We start from the raw sequence: 21,432 nt of genomic DNA, 5'->3' as shown, positions 1-21,432 counted from the left end.
ACTCTCGTGTGGTGGTCTTTCTGTTTTGAAGCTGCTCTCCTAATTTAGCAGCTGGCACTGTTTCGGAGTGGAAAGAAGATGAGAAAAGAAGTGTCTTTGTGTTACGTCTGGGCAGAAAGGATTCTCACTCATCCTCCCAATAGCTGTGACTTTCTGGGGTTTGTGGTTAAAGAAGAGAAAGCAGATCATTTGGGGTTTTGGAATCTCAGGGAACTTTATTAACCATATGATGCATCAGTAGTCAAAATGACAGCTCAGGCCAGGCTCAGAGGAGTCTTTTTATTCTCCCTCTTTTCCAAATGGTACAGTATATGTTGTTACACGTGGCCTAACCTTTCAAATATTGACATTAGTGCTGCTGCTAACAGTAAAGATATAGTACTTATTATGTGCCAGGCACTGCTCTGAGCATTTACCATATAGTCACTAATTTAATCCCTCAACAGCTCAGTGGTTACTCAAAGGAGTGCGTTTTGACCTAAATTTATGTCACTTATGCTCCTTTTCCATGATGCCTAATCTTTCACAACCCCTCCCCAGTTCAGTCCCTGCTCCTCCTGTCTCCCACCACCTTTTTTTTTTTTTTTTGGCTGCGTTGGGTCTTCGTTGCTGCGCACGGGCTTTCTCTAGTTGTGGCAAGTGGGGGCTACTTTTCGATGTGGTTCGCGGGCTTCTCATTGCAGTGGTTTCTCTTGTTGTGGAGCATGGGCTCTAGGCGCGCGGGCTTCAGTAGTTGTGGCACGTGGGCTCAGTAGTTGTGGCTCACGGGCTCTAGAGCGCAGGCTCAGTGGTTGTGGCGCACGGGCTTAGTTGCTCCTTAGCATGTGGGATCTTCCTGGACCAAGGATTGAACCCATGTCCCCTGCATTGGCAGGCGGATTCTTAACCACCGTGCCACCAGGGAAGTCCCCTCCTGTCCCCCTTGTCACCTGCACCCCATGGCAGAAAGTAGAGGTGGGGTCAGGACACACAGGTTGAGGAACCTTGCCAAGGCCACCAGGCCCCTTCCCTTCTTCTTGTGGACTATCAGTGGAAAAGTGCCAAATAGGCCTGGGCCTCCTGACACCATGGCACCACGAATTTCACGTGGGTTTATTCTGTCCAACACCCAGAGCAAAGAGAAGACAGCAGGGGATCCCAGCTCTGAGAAGCTAGTTCCAGGGCCACACACCTAGATGCCACAGGGGCTAGGCAGGGCACCTGGGTGAGTGAAGTGGGACTAGGGGTTAGACGCAGGTGTACCTGCAGTGTGTACACTGATGTGGTAAGAAAAGATCCCACTTCCACCCAAGAAATACTCTTGTTCCCATATTTGTCGAAACACCTGACATAGCTTTCATTTTCCCACTTCCAGTAGGCCTGGGAACCGAGAGAGAATTCTGTACTGGAAGAGAAACAACAGCACAGCCGCCATGGTAATAGATGTCAGCTGGCACTTGACCTCAGCAGGAAGGAGACAGAGCGGGTGGGGACCGTGGCGAACTGGAATTCACGTGTCCAGTCACCAGAGGGCGGCTGCTCCTCAGCCCCAGCATTGCTAGAGTTTCCAGTTTTCCGAGGGAAGCCGGAGACTCCTGTTTTGTGTGGAAATCTTACAATTTTTAAAATGGTAGTTTAAATTTAAAAACAGACAAAAACCACTGTATGGCCAAACCAAACATGCAGTTCCTAGTTTGTGACCTCCGAATTCAGGAATGCACATTGTCACAAGATGGTCCTACCCTTGGGTAAAGGAAAGTGGGGTGTTATCTGCAAAAGCATAGCGAAGAAAGCTGTGGGCCAGATTGGTTTAAAACCTCCTGGAGGGTCCTGATATGGTTCAGTTCCAATCTCTTTAACATTTGCAATGCCTTCCACATGGTAAGAGCTGAACAAGACAACGTTCTTGGTCTCTGCTTATACGCCACTTTGGCTTGTGGGATTTTGGGCTTATTCTGATTCCAGCTGGTCCTTATAGTTCCAACAACCAGTGGTGTCTGAGCAGCCTAACCTCTGAGCTTCAGTTCCAGATTCCTGGGACAGAGAACTTGATTGGTTCTGACTGGCTCTGACTGGTGCAGCCCTGGTTCAGTCACCTGTGTCTAAGGGAAGAGGGGTCCTGGGATGGAAGGCTTCTCCATCCAGCCTGGGGACCGGTGATTGTGTGTGGCAGGGACACCAAAAAAGGATGTGTGGACTGGGAATTGATGGTGGGGATCTCTTCGTTCATCTTCTTTGGGTTCCGCCCCGAGAGAGACAAGCAATAGTGCGTTTTCTACTTCTACATTTGTGTTGCTTCTGAGAGTACAGAACCTCATTACTCAACTTTGTTTTCTCTAAAGTACTACTTAGGTTTCCCAGGAGCTAAGTTGGATGCAGGCTTTCCAGGACTTGCCTTCTCCTCCATCAGGCCTTTCCAACAGGTTCTGCCTCATCCCGCAGAAAGGCTCCGTCTCTAGATGGAACATGTCCTTGGCAGGCTGGGGTGCTACCAGAGAAGCAGGAAAGGAAACACATCTTGGTGTAAAATAAAAATATCAAAAGTTAAAAGGTATTTTGCCATATTGAGGGAATGTTTTCTTAAAAAGCTGCAAGTTAGGTTTTTTAAAATTTATTTATTTTTAAATTTATTTTATTTCTTTATTTTTGGCTGCGTTGGGTCTTCATTGCTCTGCGCGGGCTTTCTCTAGTTGCGGTGAGCGGGGGCTACTCTTCGTTGCGACAGGCGGGCTTTTCATTGCGGTGGCTTCTCTTGTTGCAGAGCACAGGCTCTAGGCGCACGGGCTTCAGTAGTTGTGGCACATGGGCTCAGTAGTTGTGGCTCGTGGGCTCTAGAGCGTAGGCTCAGTAGTTTTGGTGCACGGGCTTAGTTGCTCCGCGGCATGTGAGATCTTCCTGGACCAGGGCTCAAACCCGTGTCCCCTGCATTGGCAGGTGGATTCTTAGCCACTGTGCCACAGTGAAGTCCCTGCAAGTTAGGTTTTTAGCAACAGATTGAAAGGGCATTGCAGTGATTTTAGCCCAGGAGTCTGCAGAATACTTCCCACCAAATTTGGCCCACTGCTTGTTTTTGTGAAGTTTTATTGGAACACATTACACCCAGGTGTTTACTTCTTGTCTGTGGTTTGATTGCCCTGCAGCATCAGAGTTGAATAGCTGCAACAGAGACTGTGCAGCTCACAAAATCAGAAATAGTTACAAGAATTCCTGCACTTGGGTTTGTGGGTGTATCTATTGCAGGTGAATGCTTCCTGCCCAAATAACTTGAGTAGCTTTTTAACCCACCACTTGAGTTTGTGTCTTTGAAGCAAGCCTCTCTTATATATTTTTATTTTATTACTTTTCTTTTTATAAAAGTGATATAAATTGATGGTAAAAAAGAATTGGAAAATGACAGCATAAAGAAGGAAAAAGAAATTGCCATGATTCTTACACTGGATCCCCTCTCGTTCGTGTACTGATAGCTAATTAACACTAGATGTTCTGTATTAGTGATCTTTTCACAAAATTAGAAGCACATACCTACTATTTTGAACATGTTTTAAAAAGTTAACACATATTGAACTTTCTCATATCATTAATTCCTTTTTAATACAGTTTTTTATTATTGCATAGTATTTTCACATGTGTATTCCGTGATTTACTTAAATTCCTTATTGACGTCCAGTTATTCATTATATTCAAAAATGACATTATGTTTCTCTCTGATTATTTCCTTGGGATAAATTCCTGGGGTTAGAATTGCTGGCTCAAAAAGTGTGAGCATTTCTAAGGCTTTCAGTAGACGTTGCCAGATTGTCCTCCAGAAGGGTACGAAAGCACCCAGGTTTCATAGTATTGTATTTGCATTCGAAGGTTTCAGAAGGTTGGTTTAGGTTACCTTAACCTCAGCGCCTGTTTGTTTGAACACTGGTCTTGAGTAACTGTTTTGTTGACTTCTTTTCCCTTGCAGGCTCCCCCTCCCAAGCCACCCCGCCGGCAAGGAGGCTGGGCAGATGACTCTGTGAAGGCTTCCAGGTGAGTGCTGGCAGGTCACAGGGTGGGGTTGGGGGGGCAGGGGACACTGTGCTCCTGTGTTGTTCTTTTATTTTTTATAACCGCTTTACTGAGATGTAATTCATGTACCTTACAATTCACCCCTTTGAAACGTACAATTCAGCTGTTCTTAGTATATTTTCAGAGTTGTACTATCATCACCACAATCACTTTTAGAACATTTTTATTACCCCCTAAAGAAACGCCATACCCATTAGCAGTCACTGCCTGTGTCCCCCTGCAACCTCCCCAGCCCTAGGCAACCACCAGCCTGTTTTCTGTCTCTCTGATTTGCCTGTTCTGGACATTTCATGTAAATGGAATCATATGTTATGTGGTCCTTTATGACTGGCTTCTTTCACTTGGCATAATGTTTTCAAAGTTCCTCCATATTCTAACATTCTGTGTTTTTCTTAAAGTTACTTTCTAAACAGAATGGACTTGCCTGTTAGTTACTGCTGGATTACAAATCATTTTGGTCTTTAATCCCTTGTAGTAAGTCTCAGACGAAAGGTAAACCAATATACATGTATGTATGTATATATGTTTACTGCACCAGTGGGATGGCCAACGATAAACTCAGGAAAGGAATTTCTTTTTCTCAAAGAAGAGACATTACCCTTGTTCAGAATTTCCTTCAGCAGTTGTTGCCTTCAAAATGGCACTATCAAAAATATTTTTTTTCCAGTTTTCCCCCCTTCCTCCCCCCTTCCACTCCCCACCTCTAAACACACACACACACACACACACACGTGTACACACACTTTTTTCCTCCCCTGAATCATCTGAAAATAAACTGCAGTCATCATGATATTTCACCTCTTAATACTCCAACATGCATCTCTGAAGATTAAGGACATTCTTTTAATGATCACATCTAAAAAATTTCATAATGATTTAATAATATTTAAAATATAGTCTATATTTAAATTTCCCCAGTTGTCCCCAAAATCTCTTTTGGAGTTCCAGGATCCGATCAGAGTTCACACATTGTGTTGGTAGTTCTGTCTCTTTTTATGCTCTTTTAGTCTCTATAATAATTCCAGCTCCCCTTCGCCCTACTACACCTCCACCCAGTACATTGACTTTTTTGAGGAATCCAGGTCAGTTGTCTTGTAGAGTGTCTCACATTCTAGATTCCTCTGATTGATTCCTCATGATTAGATTCAAGTTAAATGTTTTTGGCAAGAACTGGTGATATTGTTTACTTTTTATTGTATCAGAATGGTATAGAAAGATATACTCAGAGAAATCTCACTCCCATCCGTATTCTTTCCACCTCATTCCCTCCATCTCCCATGGATAACTTCTTTATTAGTTTCTGTTTTATCCTTCCTGTACTTCTTTTTGCAAAAAATAAACATGTATATATAAATTTAAAATGTATCCTTATTTGTTTCTATATGTTAAGATTCAGCAAACTGTGGCCCACAGGCCAGCCACCTGCTTTTATACAATTTTTAAAGGTTACTTTCCATTTATAGTTACTACAGAATATTGGCTCTATTCTCCTTATTGTACAGTACGTCCTTGAGGCTGTCTTACACCCAATAGTTTTACCTCCCACTCCCTCACCCTATATTGCCCCTCCCCACCCTCATTCCCCACTGGTAACCACTAGTTTGTTCTCTGTGAGTCTGCTTCTTTTTTGTTATATTCACTAGTTTCTTGTATTTTTTAGATTCCACATATAAGTGATATCATACAGTATTTGTCTTTCTCTGTCTGACTTATTTCACTTAGCATAATGCCCTCCAAGTCCATCTATGTTGCTACAAATGGCAATATTTTGTTCTTTTTTTTAATGGCTAAGTACTATTCCTTTGTGTGTCTATACACCACTTCTTAATCCATTCACCTGTTGATGAACGTTTAGGTTGCTTCCATATCTTAGCAATTGTAAATAATGCTGCTATAAAAATTGGGGTACTTGTATCTTTTCAAATTAGTGTTTTTGTTTTGTTTTGTTTTGTTTGTTTTGGATATATACCCAGGAGTGTCATTGCTGGGTCATATGGTAGTTCTATTTTTAGTTTTCTGAGAAACCTCCATACTGTTTTCCACAGTGGCTGCATCAATTGATATTCCCACCAACAGTGTATAAGGGGTCCCTTTCTCCACATCCTTGCTAACATTTGTTATTTGTGTTCTTTTTGATGATAGCCATTCTGACAGGTGTAAGGTGATATCTCATTGTGGTTTTGATTTGCATTTCCCTGATGGTTAGTGATGTTGAACATCTTTTCATGTGCCTGGTGGCTATCTGCATTTCCTCTTTGGAAAAATGTCTATTCAGTTCTTCCGCCCATTTTTTAATCAAGTTGTTTGTTTTTTTTTGATATTGAGTTGTGTGAGCTGTTTATATATGTTGGATATTAACCCCTTATTGGTCATATCGTTTGCAAATATTTTCTCCCATTCAGAAGGTTGTCTTTTCATTTTGTTGATGGTTTCCTTTGCTGTGCAAAAGCTTTTAAGTTTAATTAGGTCCCATTTGTTTATTTTTACTTTTATTTCGTTTACTTTAGGAGAGGATCCAAAAAAAATGTTGCTGCAATTTATGTCAAAGAGTATTCTGCCTATGTTTTCCTCAAGTTGTTTTATATTATCTGGTCTCACATTTAGGTCTTTAATCCATTTTTTTTTTTTTTTAAAATCCAAATTTTGCTGCAAGAGACCATAGTTCTTTTTTTTTTTTTTTTAATTTTATAGCTACTTTATTTATTTATTTATTATTTATTTTTGGCTGTGTTGGGTCTTCGGTTCGTGCGAGGGCTTTCTCTAGTTGCGGCAAGCGGGGGCCACTCTTCATCGTGGTGCGGGGACCGCTCTTCATCGCGGTGCGGGGACCGCTCTTCATCGCGGTGCGCGGGCCTTTCACTATCGCGGCCCCTCCCGTTGCGGGGCACAGGCTCCAGACGCGCAGGCTCAGTAGTTGTGGCTCATGGGCCCAGCTGCTCCGTGGCATGTGGGATCTTCCCAGACCAGGGCTCGAACCTGTGTCCCCTGCATTAACAGGCAGATTCTCAACCACTGCGCCACCAGGGAAGCCCTCTTTAATCCATTTTGAGTTTATTTTTGTGTATGGTATTAGAGAATGTTGTAATTTCATTCTTTTACATGTAGCTGTCCAGCTCTCCCAGCACCACTTGTTGAAGAGATTGTCTTTTCTCCATTGTATACTCTCGCCTCCTTTGTCATAGATCAGGTGACTATAAGTGCACAGCCACCTGTTTTTATATATCATGTTTTTTTTTAATTAATTAATTAATTTATTTATTTATTTTTGGCTGTTGTGTTGGGTCTTCATTTCTGTGTGCAGGCTTTCTCCAGTTGCGGCGAGCGGGGGCCACTCTTCATTGCGGTGCACTGGCCTCTCACTGTCGCGGCCTCTCTTGTTGCGGAGCACAGGCTCCAGACGCACAGGCTCAGTAGTTGTGGCTCCCGGGCTTAGTTGCTCCAAGGCATGTGGGATCTTCCCAGACCAGGGCTCGAACCCGTGTCCCCTGCATTGGCAGGCAGATTCTTAACCACTGCGCCACCAGGGAAGCCCTATATATCATGTTTTATTGGAACACAACCACACTCTAAGTCTACATTTTATTTATTTATTTATTTATTTATTTTTTGTTGAAGTAGAGTTGATTTACAATGTTGTGTTAATTACTTCTGTACAGCAAAGTGACTCGGTTATACATACATGCATTCTTTTTCAAATTCTTATCCATTATGGTTTATCACAGGATATTGAATATAGTTCCCTGTGCTATGAAGTAGGACCTTGTTGTTTATCCATCCTATATATACCAGCTGGCATCTGCTATTCTCACACTCCCAGTCCTCCCCTCCCCCACCCCCTCCCCGTTGGCAACCACCAGTCTGTTGTCTATGGCCCTGATTCTGTTTCTGTTTCCTAGATAGCTTCATTTGTGTCGTATTTTAGATTCCACATATAAGTGATATCATATGGTATTTGTCTTTCTCTTTCTGACTTCGCTTAGTATGATAATCTCTAGTTACATCCATGTTGCTGCAAATGACATTATTTCATTCTTTTTTTATGGCTAGTAGTATTCCATTGTGTATATGTGCCACATCTTCTTTATCCATTCATCTGTTGATGGACATTTAGGTTGTTTCCATGTCATGGCTATTGTGCATAGTGCTGCTAGGAACACAGGGGTGCCTGTATCTTTTTGAATTAGAGTTCTGTCTGGATGTATACCCAGGAGTGGGATTGCTGGATCATATGATAGTTCTATTTTTAGTTTTCTGAGGAACCTCCACACTGTTTTCCACAGTGGCTGCACCAACTTACATTCCCACCAACAGTGTAGGAGGGTTCCCTTTTCTCCACACCCTCTCCAGCATTTGTGATTTGTAGACTTTTTAATGATGGCCATTCTGACCAGTGTGAGGTGATACCTCATTGTAGTTCTGATTTGCATTTCTCTAATAATTAGCAATGTTGAGCATCTTTTCATGTACCTATTGGCCATCTGTATTTCTTCTTTGCAGAAATGTCTCTTTAGGTCTTCTGCCCATTTTTCGATTGGGTTGTTTGTTTTTTTTTCATTGTCAAGTTGTATGAGCTGTTTGTATATTTTGGAAATTAAGCCCTGTTGGTTGCATCATTTGCAAATATTTTCTCCCATTCTGTAGGTTGTCTTTTCATTTTGTTTATGGTTTCCTCTGCTGTGCAAAAGCTTGTAAGTTTGATTAGGTCCCATTTGTTTATTTTCGTTTTTATTTCTATTGCCTTGGAAGACAGACCTAAGAAAACATTGGTACGTAAATGTACATTTTAAAATTTAGATCTCTGATCCATGTGGAATTAATTCCAGTGTATGGTATGAGGTGCAGATCTAGTTTTATCTTTTTTCTAAATGACTGTTGTCCCAGCACCATTTATTTGAAAATCCATCTTTCTCCAGTGAATTTAGAAGCCACCTTTGCCATAGTCTGTATCTTTGTATGTACTTGGGTCTGCTTTTGGACTCGTTATTCTGTTCTGGTGGTCTTTCTGTCTATTTATATGCCATATATGCCATATGCTATTTAAGTGCCACACTGTTCCTTTGGTGAACATAACACTGCTTTTTCGTGTTAACTAAGAAGAAGGTGACTTTGAAATATGCTAGTGAGAGGCTAATAGAGGAGCCCCATTTTTCTAAGTTATTAGGGGATTCTAGTGTTTGTATTATCTGGAATTTATTTTGAAATATGGAAATGAGTCAAATCCTATATCTGCTTCTTAGAGAAAAAAAAGAGAATCTCAAGTGTTAATTCCTCGACGAATATATTAAAGATTTTTCCAGATCAGATCCATTTTCCCTGGGAGGGAAGTGCTCTTCCATTTCCGGTGTTACTTTTCAAGGGATCCCCTTGCTTGGCTCCTCGGGCTGCCGCCTGGCCCTGAGCCCTCAGTGTCTGTCGGCATGCCCAGGGCTCACCCTCCAGCCGCCTCTCCTCTATCGACGCTCACTCTCGGCATGCTCTCCATCCCTTCTCGGGCGTTCTCCTATCACCTGTACACTGATAACCCCAGAGTTTGTATCTCCAGCCCAGTCCCTCCCCTGAGCATCTAGCTGTCCACATGACCTTTCCACCTGAATGTGCAACTCAGTCCTAACACGTCCAAATCGGTCCTCTTCATTTCCACCCCTTCCACCCCGTCCCCTCATCTGCACCTCCCCAAGGCCCCTCAGGTCTCCATAAATGGGCTCCACCTTCCCTGTCACTCAGACGCTGAACTTTGGGGTCGTCCTGGACTCCTCCATGTCCACTCAGGTTCAGTCTGTCAGCAAACCTGTTCAGTCTACAGTTGAAACACACCTGTCGTCCGCACGGCCAGTGCTACAGCCAGCGTCGTTCCTGGTGCTGACGCAGGCCAGGCTTTCCTGACTGGCCTCCCCCTTCACCCGTGCCTCCCTTAGTCTTATCTGCAAGAGCCAGAGTGACCTCTTTATAACATAGGTCAGGTCATTTCACGTTTGTCTGCTCAGAACCCTCCAGGGGCATTACCCCCCCACCCCAAAGTAAACCCCCAGTCTTTACCATGGCTTCCCAGCCTCCACCTGACCTCACTTTATATAGAGTAGCACCCCTCATCAGTCCGTGTTCCCCATCTCCTGCTGTAGGTTTCACCACCTTACATATATCCATACACACACGTGTGCACATACACGTATTGTCTTTTTCTCTCTACTCTCCTGTAAGCTCCGTGAGAGGAGACGCAGCCTTGTTCACATACCCCCCGTACCTCAGACAGTGCCAGGCCATGATGAGCACTCAGTGACTATTTACTGAACACATGAATGATGAGATCAGTAGTTTGGTTGGTCACTTACTGTGTCGGTGTGGCACGTGGAGCTCTGGAAGGCTGGGAGACCTGTTGGGGAGGTGATGCTCTGTGTGAAGGGTGATAAGAGCCTGAACTGGGGCAGTGTGTGTGAGCATGGACAGGAGAGATTTGGAGACATTTTGGGGGTAGAGTTAATAGAAGTGCCATTAGTTGGATGCAGGGCAGAGGGTGGAGTTGAAGGTCCACTGCAAGGTGCCTGGCTTCGGGGACTGGTTGGGTAGTGGTGCCGTCAGGTGGAGAAGGCAGGAGGAGAGACCTGACTTGGGGGCGGTGGCGGTCCATACAGATCGTCTCCACGGTGTGGGAGTCTAGAAGAGAGGTCAAAAAGCAGTTACAATTTGAGCCATATGTACAAATAGAAGACAAGGACAGAACCTTGGATTTGGTTGTTTGGAGGTTACTAGGGGCCTTTGAGGAAGTGATTACAGTGATTTGTGTTGGGGCAAAAGCCGATTACAGTGGGTTGAAGAGGAAGGTGGAAGTGAGAAAATGGGGATAGTGGTACAGGCTCCTACTCTGAGAGGGAAAGGAAAGAGGTGGGGCAGTATTTGGAAGGGGGAGTCTGTGTTGAGACTCGTGTGTGTGATACCTGGGGAAAGAGTGATTACACATGAAATAGGGGGGTGTGAAGGAGTAGGATCCTGGAGACATAGGGTAAGACCTTCCGAGAGAGACTAATTAACCTTGGACGGGAAGAGGCAGGGACATTTTTCCTCCAGGACAGGAGGGAGCTTGGAAAGGCTGGCAAGTTATAAAAAAAGGCTGAGGGGAGTAGGGAATTGGGGGAAGAGGCCATTTTGAATTGGCCTGCGTTTTTTTTTTTTTTTTCTTCTTTTTTCAAAGTGGGAAGGCAAACAGTGTTGAGCTTATTGGAGCAAAGGAGAACTGGCATCTGGAGGCAAGTAGAACAGATTCGAAACAAAGAGGAAAGGGGGCCAACTAGCGGTAAGAGAGGCGATTGTTGGGCTGGATTGAGGGTCTGCCCCGTGAAGGCTGGAAAACGTGAACTCCTGCTATTTGCAGGTGCCCCAGGGAAGCTATGTGCTTCCTGCCCTGCAAGAGCTTTGATTCCAATTAGGGAGATGAGGCATTTTCATTCACAAAAGTCAGGATCGGCAAAAGGAGCACATCATAAGTGAGAAACTAACGGAGTGGCCAACCCTGGTATTGTGACGTCAGAGGAGAGTAATTGCAGTAGTCAGGGAGCCCCTTGCGGAGGAGATGGGGGTCAAGCTGGAGGAATTCTGATGGGCAAAGAGCATTGTGAGGAGAGCATTTTGGTTCAAGGATTGGTGTAGGCATAAGTGTTGGGGGGTGGGGAGCAGTAACCGCACTGTCAGTCTGGTTAGAGCAGAGAATTCACACTAAAAATATTGTCTCACCTTAAATTCTTCTGGGATGATAATAGTGGTACTGTGCTAGATACCTGTCTCAGCCAGTTCAGGCTGCTATAACAATATTCTAGAAAGGATGGTTTAAACAACAAGCATTTATTTCTCTCAGTTCTGGAGGCTAGAAATCTAGAGGCTGGGTTCACGTGGCCTTCCTTGGTATGTGTACACACAGAGAGATCTTCTGTCTCTTCCTCATTTTATGAGGGCACTAATCCCATCATGGGGGTTCCACCCTCATGACCTCATCTAACCATAATTTGTTCCCAAAGCCCTCACCTTCAAACACCATCGCATTGGGGGTTAGGGTTTCAGCATATGAATTTGGGGAGCCACACACATTCAGTCCATAGCTGCACCTTATATGTGCAGTACACCAACTCTACTGGGTAGGTTTTAGTTTCTAAGGTAGGTACCCCTCTACAAGGGAGGGAGGAGGAAAGTGAGGCTCACAGAGGTCTACATTGTTGCCAGTGGGAAGTAGGCGGGCTGTTTACAGATCTGCCTGAGGAGCCCTCAGCCAGGGATGTGAGTTTCTGGGATGCCTTTGTTTTGTTTGCATAACACTGCCCAATATAGAGAGCAGGGCATGTGTCACCCACCTCACTGGCTAGAGCCTTTGGCTGCCGGAACCCAAATACTCACCCTGAGCCACAGGAAAGGGCTGTATTCAGGAATGGCCTGGGGCCTGGGATCCTGTCCCCTCTCTTGGCACCACAGTCATAGCTCTGCCAAAGATTCCATCTTGGAGCCAGGCTGGCCTTGGCTCCGAAGTTGTCTGAGGTGGGGCACTTGTAGTCGGTGGGGAATAGAGCTGAACGAGAGTCAACCAGACTTGGGAAAGAGAGGAAGGAAAGGTAGTCTGATTAAGTTTTGTCTCAAAGTGTCTGTTTTGGGGTTTGTCCCTGCATTGATCTGCAAGGGAATGAGGCAAGTAATGGCCCCTCGGGGACTTTCAGGACTTTGCTCTCAATGTCAGCCGTCATTTTCAATCACCCTCTCCCTCCCAGCCATTAATTTTGGCCCAGGATCATGGGGACTTGTCCATCTATCACTCCTAATTGACACTAAATGATCTGTCAGTTTATTGATGAACGGCAGGAGTGGAATTGTCACAATATATTTTACTTTCTAACAACTCCTCCTGACAATTTTACCTTGTCCATCTCACTCTCCTCACATAAATCTCCATAGGCCGCGCATTCCTTCTCATGGGCTGTTCTGGTGCCAGCCACTTCCACACCATCTGCACGTGTCAAGGACATCAAGATGGCGGTGGAACAGCCGTGTGCTGGTTCTGAGGTTGCCCCCTTCCCTCCTCCTTCTCTCTTTCCCTCTTGCTTTTTTTTTTTTTTTTTTTTAATGGCATAGATGTTCCAAGAATACTAAAGGGCTTCTGCCCTCTCCCTCTGTGTCATTGTCATACCAGAGTCTCTTTACCTTCTTGTTAGCCACGAGTAGTTAATTCTTATTAGGCTACAAAAGTGTAAAAGGCAAAAATTCAGAGCTGCCAGGCTCCTAGATCTGTAAGCACAGTTGCAGACACATGTTTTGTCCTCTTTACGGCAGCTCTGTTATAGGCTGTCCATCTCCATAGAAGTCAGTTTCTTAGAAAGATGTCACAGAGGGTAGGTTAACCAGAGCTTGCCCACTGATGTGCTGTGTGCTGCACTGTGAGTGCAGGTGTACCAAGATGTGGGTGCTCTGTCCTTGGACCGCTGGGGCCAGGCTTAGAGCTGCCAAGGCCTCCAGGCTGTCACCGGTAGCCACCAGCAGTCTCATTCGTGCACCCCAGTTTTCCATACAGCTGTTATTTTTAAGTGCCCCAAGTCTTGAAAAAGATGGGGAAGTGCTGGGTTAGATATATATAAGGGTATATAGTTATTTCATCTTAAGAAGGTGTACCTATGGGTGTGAAAAATCCTTTATCCTTTTTGAGGCCAAGGATGAGTAGAGGAGCTTGACAACATATTAAAATGTCATTGCCCTCCTCCCTCCTTCCTTTCCTGCCGAAGATAATTTTTGTTAACTGATAGGGACTGTTTTTGTTTATTAACCATCATTCCATTATCATGCCTATCAAAATTAATAATGATTCCTTAATGTCATCTGATAGCCAGATCATATTCAAGTACTTCCATTGTCTCAAAGATGTCTTTTTATAGTTGATTATAAAAAGAGCAAATCAAGGTCCCCACCTGTATTTAATCACCTTTAGTCTCTTTCATTCTGCAGCCTTCCCTACCCCACACCCACCTCTTTTTTCTCCCATGTCATTGGTTTTTTGTGGGTTTTTTTGAGAAACTTGTCCTGTAGAGTGTCCCACATTCTGGATTTGGCCTATTGCTTCCTAGTTAAGGTTTCTAACTTGTTCCTTTGGCGCTCATGTTCCCTGTGAAGCTGGGGGTTCGATCTAGATCAGCTGGGGGTTAGACGCAGACTCGCGGTCTTGGCAGGAGTACTCTGGAGACGGGGCTGTGTACATCCCACTGCAGCGCATCCATAGGCACAGGTGTCCGGGGTTCCACTTTAAGTGAGGCTGTGATTGATCCTTGGGGTCAGGGGTGTGGCCTCCATGTTAGTTCCCCACCAGACTCCTGCCTGCTGGTCGAAGCATCCATTGATGATTGTTGCCTAGAGCCATGATTTCATTAAAGGGTGTCAAGTGGTGATTTTCTTTTTTTTTTCTTTAAAGATTTTTTTTAACTAATTTATTTAATTTATTTATTTTGGGCTGCGCAGGGTCTTCATTGCTGCGCAAAGGCTTTCTCTAGTTGCCGCAAGCGGGGGCTACTCTTCGTTGGGGTGCGCGTGCTTCTCATTGCGGTGGATTCTCTTGGTGTGGAGCAGGGGCTCTCGGCACGCTGGCTTCAGTAGTTGTGCCTCGCGGGCTCAGTAGTTGTGGCTTGTGGGCTCTAGAGTGCAGGCTCAGTAGCTGTGGCGCACGGGCTTAATTGCTCTGTGGCATGTGGGATCTTCCCGGACCAGGGCTCGAACCCGTGTCCCCTGCATCCGCAGGCGGATTCTCAACCACTGCACCACCAGGGAAGCCCAAGTGGTGATTTTCTAATTCTCACTTATTAACAGAAATTCTTTCATAAGGAACTTTCTCTCATCAACTATTTGGTTACCTGAAATACAACTTATTATACCTATAATCCTGCCTTTTGCCCGCTCCAGTCTTTTTATTTTGAAAAATTTCAAACCTATAGAAAAGTTTGAGAATAATACAACAAAACATCCTTCTGACAGTGAGTGTTTCACTGCATGTGGCTCATTCTCTATTTTTTTGTTTTTATTTTTTACTGAACTATTTGAGAGCTGTAGCTACCTTTGCATTTCCATTACTTAACAGTAAATAGTTACTTTGCAAGAGATTTTTGTCTATACCGTTTGCTTCTCGGTCTGTAGTACTTGACACATATAGGTGTTCAGTACATATTTGATGATTGAGTGACTTTTGGACATTTCTTACAGAGCTCCAGTAATTAAAAAGGGACCAGGTATCCCTGAGTCCTTGACCTTCAGATTTTCATCAATATGTACGATTTTGTTGAAGTACTGAGAATTTATTTTCCACATGCTGCCCTGAGCCACAAAGATCCCAGAATTGGTATGACATGGCAGGGGTCCTGGGCATCATGGGTGAGCAGTTATTTAGTTCTCAGCGAGGTTGGTCAGGCATCAGAGATGAGTGTCCAGTATTGGATGAAATCAGATGAGGCGGTTGCATGTGAGATGGTTGAGAAGGGAAGGTCTTAGGTAGTTTATTGTGCATCCATTTCCAACAAATGTGCCCAGGGCTTGGGCACCATGTCCCTGTTTCTGTGGCTTTTGGAGATGCCCATGAGAGCCCCCTGCTTGAATCTCTGTCTCAACTTTATCATCATTGCTCCCACCTGCATATGTGCTTTTCCTCCACGTGGCTTCCGAGACAAAACAGATTCAGAAAAGGTGGCTTCAGGGCCAAGCAACAACATATCTTTTTTTTTTTTTCATCTTTATTGGAGTATAATTGCTTTACAATGTTGTGTTAGTCTCTGCTGTACAACAAAGTGAAACAGCTATATGTATACATATATCCCCATATCCCCTCCTTCTTGAGCCTCCCTCCCACCCTCCCTATCCCACCCCTCTAGGTGGTCACAAAGAACCAAGCTGATCTCCATGTGCTATGCAGCAGCTTCCCACTGGCTATCTGTTTTATATTTGGTAGTGTATATGTGTCAGTGCTACTCTCTCACTTCGTCCCAGCTTCCCCTTTCCTTGCCCGTGTCCTCAAGTCTGTTCTCTACGTCTGCCTCTTTATTCTTGCCCTGCCACTAGGTTCATCAGTACCATTTTTTTAGATTCTATATATGTGCATCAGCATGCGGCATTTGTTTTTCTCTTTCTGACTTACTTCACTGGGTATGACAGACTCTAGGTCCATCCACCTCACTACAAATAACTCAGTTTAGTTTCTTTTTATGGCTGAGTAATATGCCATTGTATATATATGTGCCACATCTTCTTTATCCATTCATCTGTCGATGGACATTTAGGTTGCTTCCATGTCCTGGCTATTGTAAATAGTGCTGCAATGAACATTGTGGTACATGTATCTTTTTGAATTATGGTTTTTTCAGGGTATATGCCTAGTAGTGGGATTGCTGGGTCATATGGTAGTTCTATTTTTAGTTTTTTAGGGAACCTCCATACTGTTCTCCATAATGGTTGTATCAATTTACATTCCCACCAACAGTGCAGGAGGGTTCCCTTTTCTCCACACCCTCTCCAGCATTTATTATTTCTAGATTTTTTGATGATGGCCATCTGACCGTTGTGAGGTGATACGTCATTGTAGTTTTGATTTTCATTTCTCTAATGATTAGCGATGTTGAGCATCTTTTCATGTGTTTGTTGGCAATCTGTATGTCTTCTTTGGAGAAATATCTATTTAGGTCTTCCGCCCATTTTTGGATTGGGTTGTTTGTTTTTTGATATTGAACTGCATGAGCTGCTTGTATATTTTGGAGATTAATCCTTTGTCAGTTGCTTCATTTGCAAATGTCTTCTCCCATTCTGAGGGTTTTGTCTTGTTTATGTTTCTTTTTGTCTTGTTTATGGTTTCCTTTGTTGTGCAAAGGCTTTTAAGTTTCATTAGGTCCCATTTGTTTATTTTTGTTTTTACTTCCATTACTCTAGGAGGTGGGTCAAGAAGGATCTTGCTGTGATTTATGTCATAGTGTTCTGCTTATATTTTCCTCCCAAGAGTTTTATAGTGTCTGGCCCTACATTTAGGTCTTTAATCCATTTTGAGTTTACTTTTGTGTATGGTGTTAGGAAGTGTTCTGATTTCATTCTTTTACATGTAGCTGTCCAGTTTTCCCATCACCACTTATTGAAGAGGCTGTCTTTTCTCCATTGTATATTCTTGCCTCCTCTGTCAAAGATAAGGTGACCATATATGTGTGGGTTTATCTCTGGGCTTTCTATCCTGTCCCATTGATCTGTATTTCTGTTTTTGTGCCAGTACCATACTGTCTTGATTACTCTAGCTTTGTAGTATAGTCCGAAGTCAGGGAGCCTGATTCCTCCAGCTCTGTTTTTCTTTCTCAAGATTGTTTTGGTTATTCGGGGTCTTTTGTGTTTCCATACAAATTATAAAATTTCTTGTTCTAATTCTGTGAAAAATGCCATTGGTAATCTGATAGGGATTGCATTGAATCTGTAGATTGCTTTGGGTAGTATAGTCATTTTCACAATGTTGATTCTTCCAATCCAAGAACATGGTATATCTCTCCATCTGTTTGTATCATCTTTAATTTCTTTCATCAGTGTTTTATAGTTTTCTGCATACAGGTCTTTTGTCTCCTTAGGTGGGTTTATTCCTAGGCATTTTATTCTTTTTGTTGCAGTGGTAAATGGGAGTGTTTCCTTAATTTCTCTTTCTGATTTTTCATCATTAGTGTATAGGAATGCAAGAGATTTCTGTGCATTAATTTTGTATCCTGCTACTTTACCAAATTCATTGATTAGCTCTAGTAGTTTTCTGGTGGCATCTTTAGGATTTTCTATGTATAGTATCATGTCATCTAACAACATATCTTTTTAATGTACATCTTACATTTGTTTGTTCTATGTGGGCTCCCCAGAGAGCAATTTCTTGCTTTGCTCTCAAGTTATGTTCAGAGCCTGGATGGAAAGATGGTAGAGGAAGAGCTAGAGAAGTTTTTACTTTAGTGAACTTAGAGAATTCACAGGGTTGTTTTTGGTTTGTTTGTTTGGGTTTTTTTCTTTAGAAAATTGGAATTTAATTGTGTTGTTTATCACTGTAAATCATTTACATTCAGTAGGATCTGAGGACAAAATAAATAATACCAAAACTGTGTACAGTTTAAATAACTAGTGAAAAATAAGTGACCCCATGAAACAGGGAAAGTGTGTGATTTGTCGAGCTCATTTGATTCTTACACCCTTCCTGTCTTCAGACACTTGTTGGTAGCTATTAGGTAGGGAGGAATGAGAATAAGGGTCAGATGATGGCAGGACTCAACTGAGCTGTCCTTTCCTACTCAGCCCCAAAGTGTCCTCAGCCGTAAGGTGTTAACTGCAAGTCACCCTGCACGGGCAGAGGCGAAGGTGAGCATTTGTTGGTTCTGTGGACATGTGGACAGAGCACTGCCCCTTGACCAGCACATGCCCCCAGGTCTATCTTTGGCAGACAGAACCCCTTTTTGTAATGACGGTATTCTGCCTTTTTATGGAGTAAGGTCTATTTGACCTTAAAGCTCAAACGTAACTAAGTTGAGAAAGGTGAATCATTTCCTGAAGAGGATTGTGAAAGAGAAAGAGTAGGATGTGGAGACAATACAAATCCTTATGTTTTAGACATTGTATGACTTCATGTCATCTATTGAGACATTAAAACTCTTAGTGAATTTTTACTTTTATTTATTTTAAACAAATTTTTAAAAATCATAGTATAGAATTCAAAACACAAAAAGGCTGGGATATAAAATGGAAGTTTCTCTCTGCCTTTCTTGTTCCCCCCAGCCACCCAGATTCCCTTCTTGGAGGCAGCCACTGTTCACCAGTTTTTTTGAGTTCCTCCCAAAGATAGTCTATGCCTTTACAAAAACTATAAGTTAATGTATTCTTTTACTCCCCACCCCCAGCATAAATGGTAGCATATCTAGTCTGCATTTTTCTTTTATCATATTACAGTATTTCTTGGTGATCTTTCTGAATCTCAATACAGAGTAGAACTGCCTCATTTATTTATTTATTTATTTTTGAATTTTATTTTATTTATTTTTTATACAGCAGGTTCTTATTAGTTATCTATTTTATACATATTAGTGTATATATGTCAATCCCAATCTCCCAATTCATCCCACCACCACCACCTTCCCAGTTTCTCCCCTTGGTGTCCTTGCGTTTGTTCTCTACATCTGTGTCTCTGTTTCTGCCTTGCAAATCAGTTCATTTGTACCATTTTTCTAGATTCCACATATGTGCATTAATATACGATATTTATTTTTCTCTTTCTGACTTACTTCACTCTGTATGACAGTCTCTAGGTCCATCCATGTCTCTACAAATGACCCAATTTCGTTCCTTTTTATGGCTGAGTAATATTCCATTGTATATATGTATCACATCTTCTTTATCCATTCATCTGTCGATGGGCGTTTAGGGTGCTTCCATGACCTGGCTATTGTAAATAGTGCTGCAGTGAACATTGGGGTACATGTGTCTTTTTGAATTATGGTTCTCTCTGGTTATATGCCCAGTAGTGGGATTGCTGGGTCATATGGTAAGAATTGCCTCATTTTTAAGGGCTGCATAGTACTCCAGAATTTCCTATCGCAGTGAAAGTAATTATGAGCACACGATAGGTATGATATTGATATTTTCCCAGGCTGTAAAAGGAGACTTGCAGTATTTATTCATGTAATAGCCATAACATGACTCTTTGGAAAGTATCATAAAGGCTTCAGATATGGTACATATGGATTCCATAGGCTAGGGAAGAGATAGGAAGCATGCATCAACCTTTTTTCCCCTGAGGATTGGAGGATAGGCATTTTCATGCATTTACATTTGGATTGATAAAAGTGATGTTCTACATTATATTCATTGCAGTTTAGGGCCCTGGATGGCTTGTCTAGTGTCACAAAACCAGTTTACTTATGCAAATGACTAAATATGAAATAATTGGAATCTTGCAATTCTGTCAAGTGCCTCCCAATTGAAGGCGATAGCAGTCTTTTCCCGTAAGCCCCATGTGGGGTAGCATCTGGATACTTCCCTTCCCACTCTGAAAAGTGGAGCAGTCTTCCTGACGAGTGGCCCTGGTCAGTCCCTACCTGGAGCAGAGGTGAGCACCAGATGCCCAGGGAGATGGGGAGGGGCACATGCAGTGACTTGAGATGAACTTGTTGCCTATGCTTGTGCACGAGGGAGAGGACAGCTGAGGCCCAAGGCTACACAGCACACAGGAGCTGTGTTTCTAGGACTGAAGTCAGCAGTACTGCTCCCAAGTTGCCTGCGGGGAGACCTGTCACAAGGGCTGCCAAAGACTGCAAAGTACGGGCTCCCATCCCACCTCATCCAGAGCCTGCTTCCCTGCAGGCCTTCAGCTTCTCTTGACTAGCTTGAGTTTTATTTTTGTGATTGAAAACCAGGAGTGGTTCTAGAATGGGTTCTTAGCGTGTCCTGTGAAGGCTTTGACTTTTAGCCCTTTACAGTTTCTAGTTTTGTAGAGGTGCAAATTTTCCTGTGACTGGAGCTGGTTCTTTCTGGGAACCGGGGATAGGATTGTACAGGAGGAGGGTCAGGAGGGAACTGACAGGCCCACAGAAGTATCCTTTAAATGTCACCAGCCAAAAAGCACAGCGTCCTATGGAATATTCCTTTGTCTTTCTGGATTATCACTTAGTGCAGAGGTCTTGAAACTAGAAGGTTCTGTCTAATCTCCTGTCAAATTCTGGTGTCTCTACAAGTGCTGGGCTGGGGTCTGCCTGAACCCCCTCTATTGCTGGGGAGTTCAGTGGAAACATTTATATTTTTTATAAAGTCTGTTTTAGTTGTACAAGCAAACCAAAGATACTTTAATGATATAAAAATTCAAACAAGACATGAAGCTAGATTTGTCTGAAACTACCATCTCCTCCAATCCTAGTCATCTCTCTAGAAATAACTACTTGTAACAGTTCATTGATATATTTTTTTTTATAAATTTATTTACTTATTATTTTTGGCTGCTTTGGGTCTTTGTTGCTTCATGCAGGCTTTTTCTAGTTGCAGTGAGCAGGGGCTACTCTTCGTTATGGTGCGCAGGTTTCTCATTGTGGTGGCTTCTCTTGTTGCGGAACATGGGCTCTAGGCGCACAGGCTTCAGTGGTTGTGGCACGTGGGCTCAGTAGTTGTGGCTCGCCGGCTCTAGAGTGCAGGCTCAGTAGTTGTGGCGCACGGGCTTAGTTGCTCCGCGGCATGTGGGATCTTCCCGGACCAGGGCTCGAACCCGTGTCCCCTGCATTGGGAGGAGGATTCTTAACACTGCGCCACCAGGGAAGTCCCTCATTGGTATCTTTTACCAACAGTAGATATATTATATATTTTTACACAATAGATATACTTAACAGAAATATATATATGTAGTTGTCCTTCAGTATC

The 21,432-nt window shown here is 43.2% G+C and overlaps 1 protein-coding gene across 3 annotated transcripts in view; it reads left to right on the top strand.

The window, feature by feature from the left end:
* IFT43 (intraflagellar transport 43) overlaps positions 1-21,432 on the top strand; it is a 98,344-nt gene that overhangs the window by 32,844 nt on the left and 44,068 nt on the right. For all 3 annotated transcript variants that reach the window (XM_082451898.1, XM_082451897.1, XM_082451899.1), the window contains exon 3: positions 3,932-3,996. In XM_082451898.1, coding sequence (XP_082308024.1) covers positions 3,932-3,996 — 65 coding nt within the window. The remainder of the gene's footprint in view (positions 1-3,931; positions 3,997-21,432) is intronic.

This window comes from Balaenoptera physalus (genome assembly GCF_965194825.1).
Source record: "Balaenoptera physalus genome assembly, chromosome: 2".
Classification (NCBI taxonomy): domain Eukaryota; kingdom Metazoa; phylum Chordata; class Mammalia; order Artiodactyla; family Balaenopteridae; genus Balaenoptera; species Balaenoptera physalus.
Note: the sequence above shows the minus strand (reverse complement) of the source record. Positions and strands in the feature narration are given on the sequence as shown.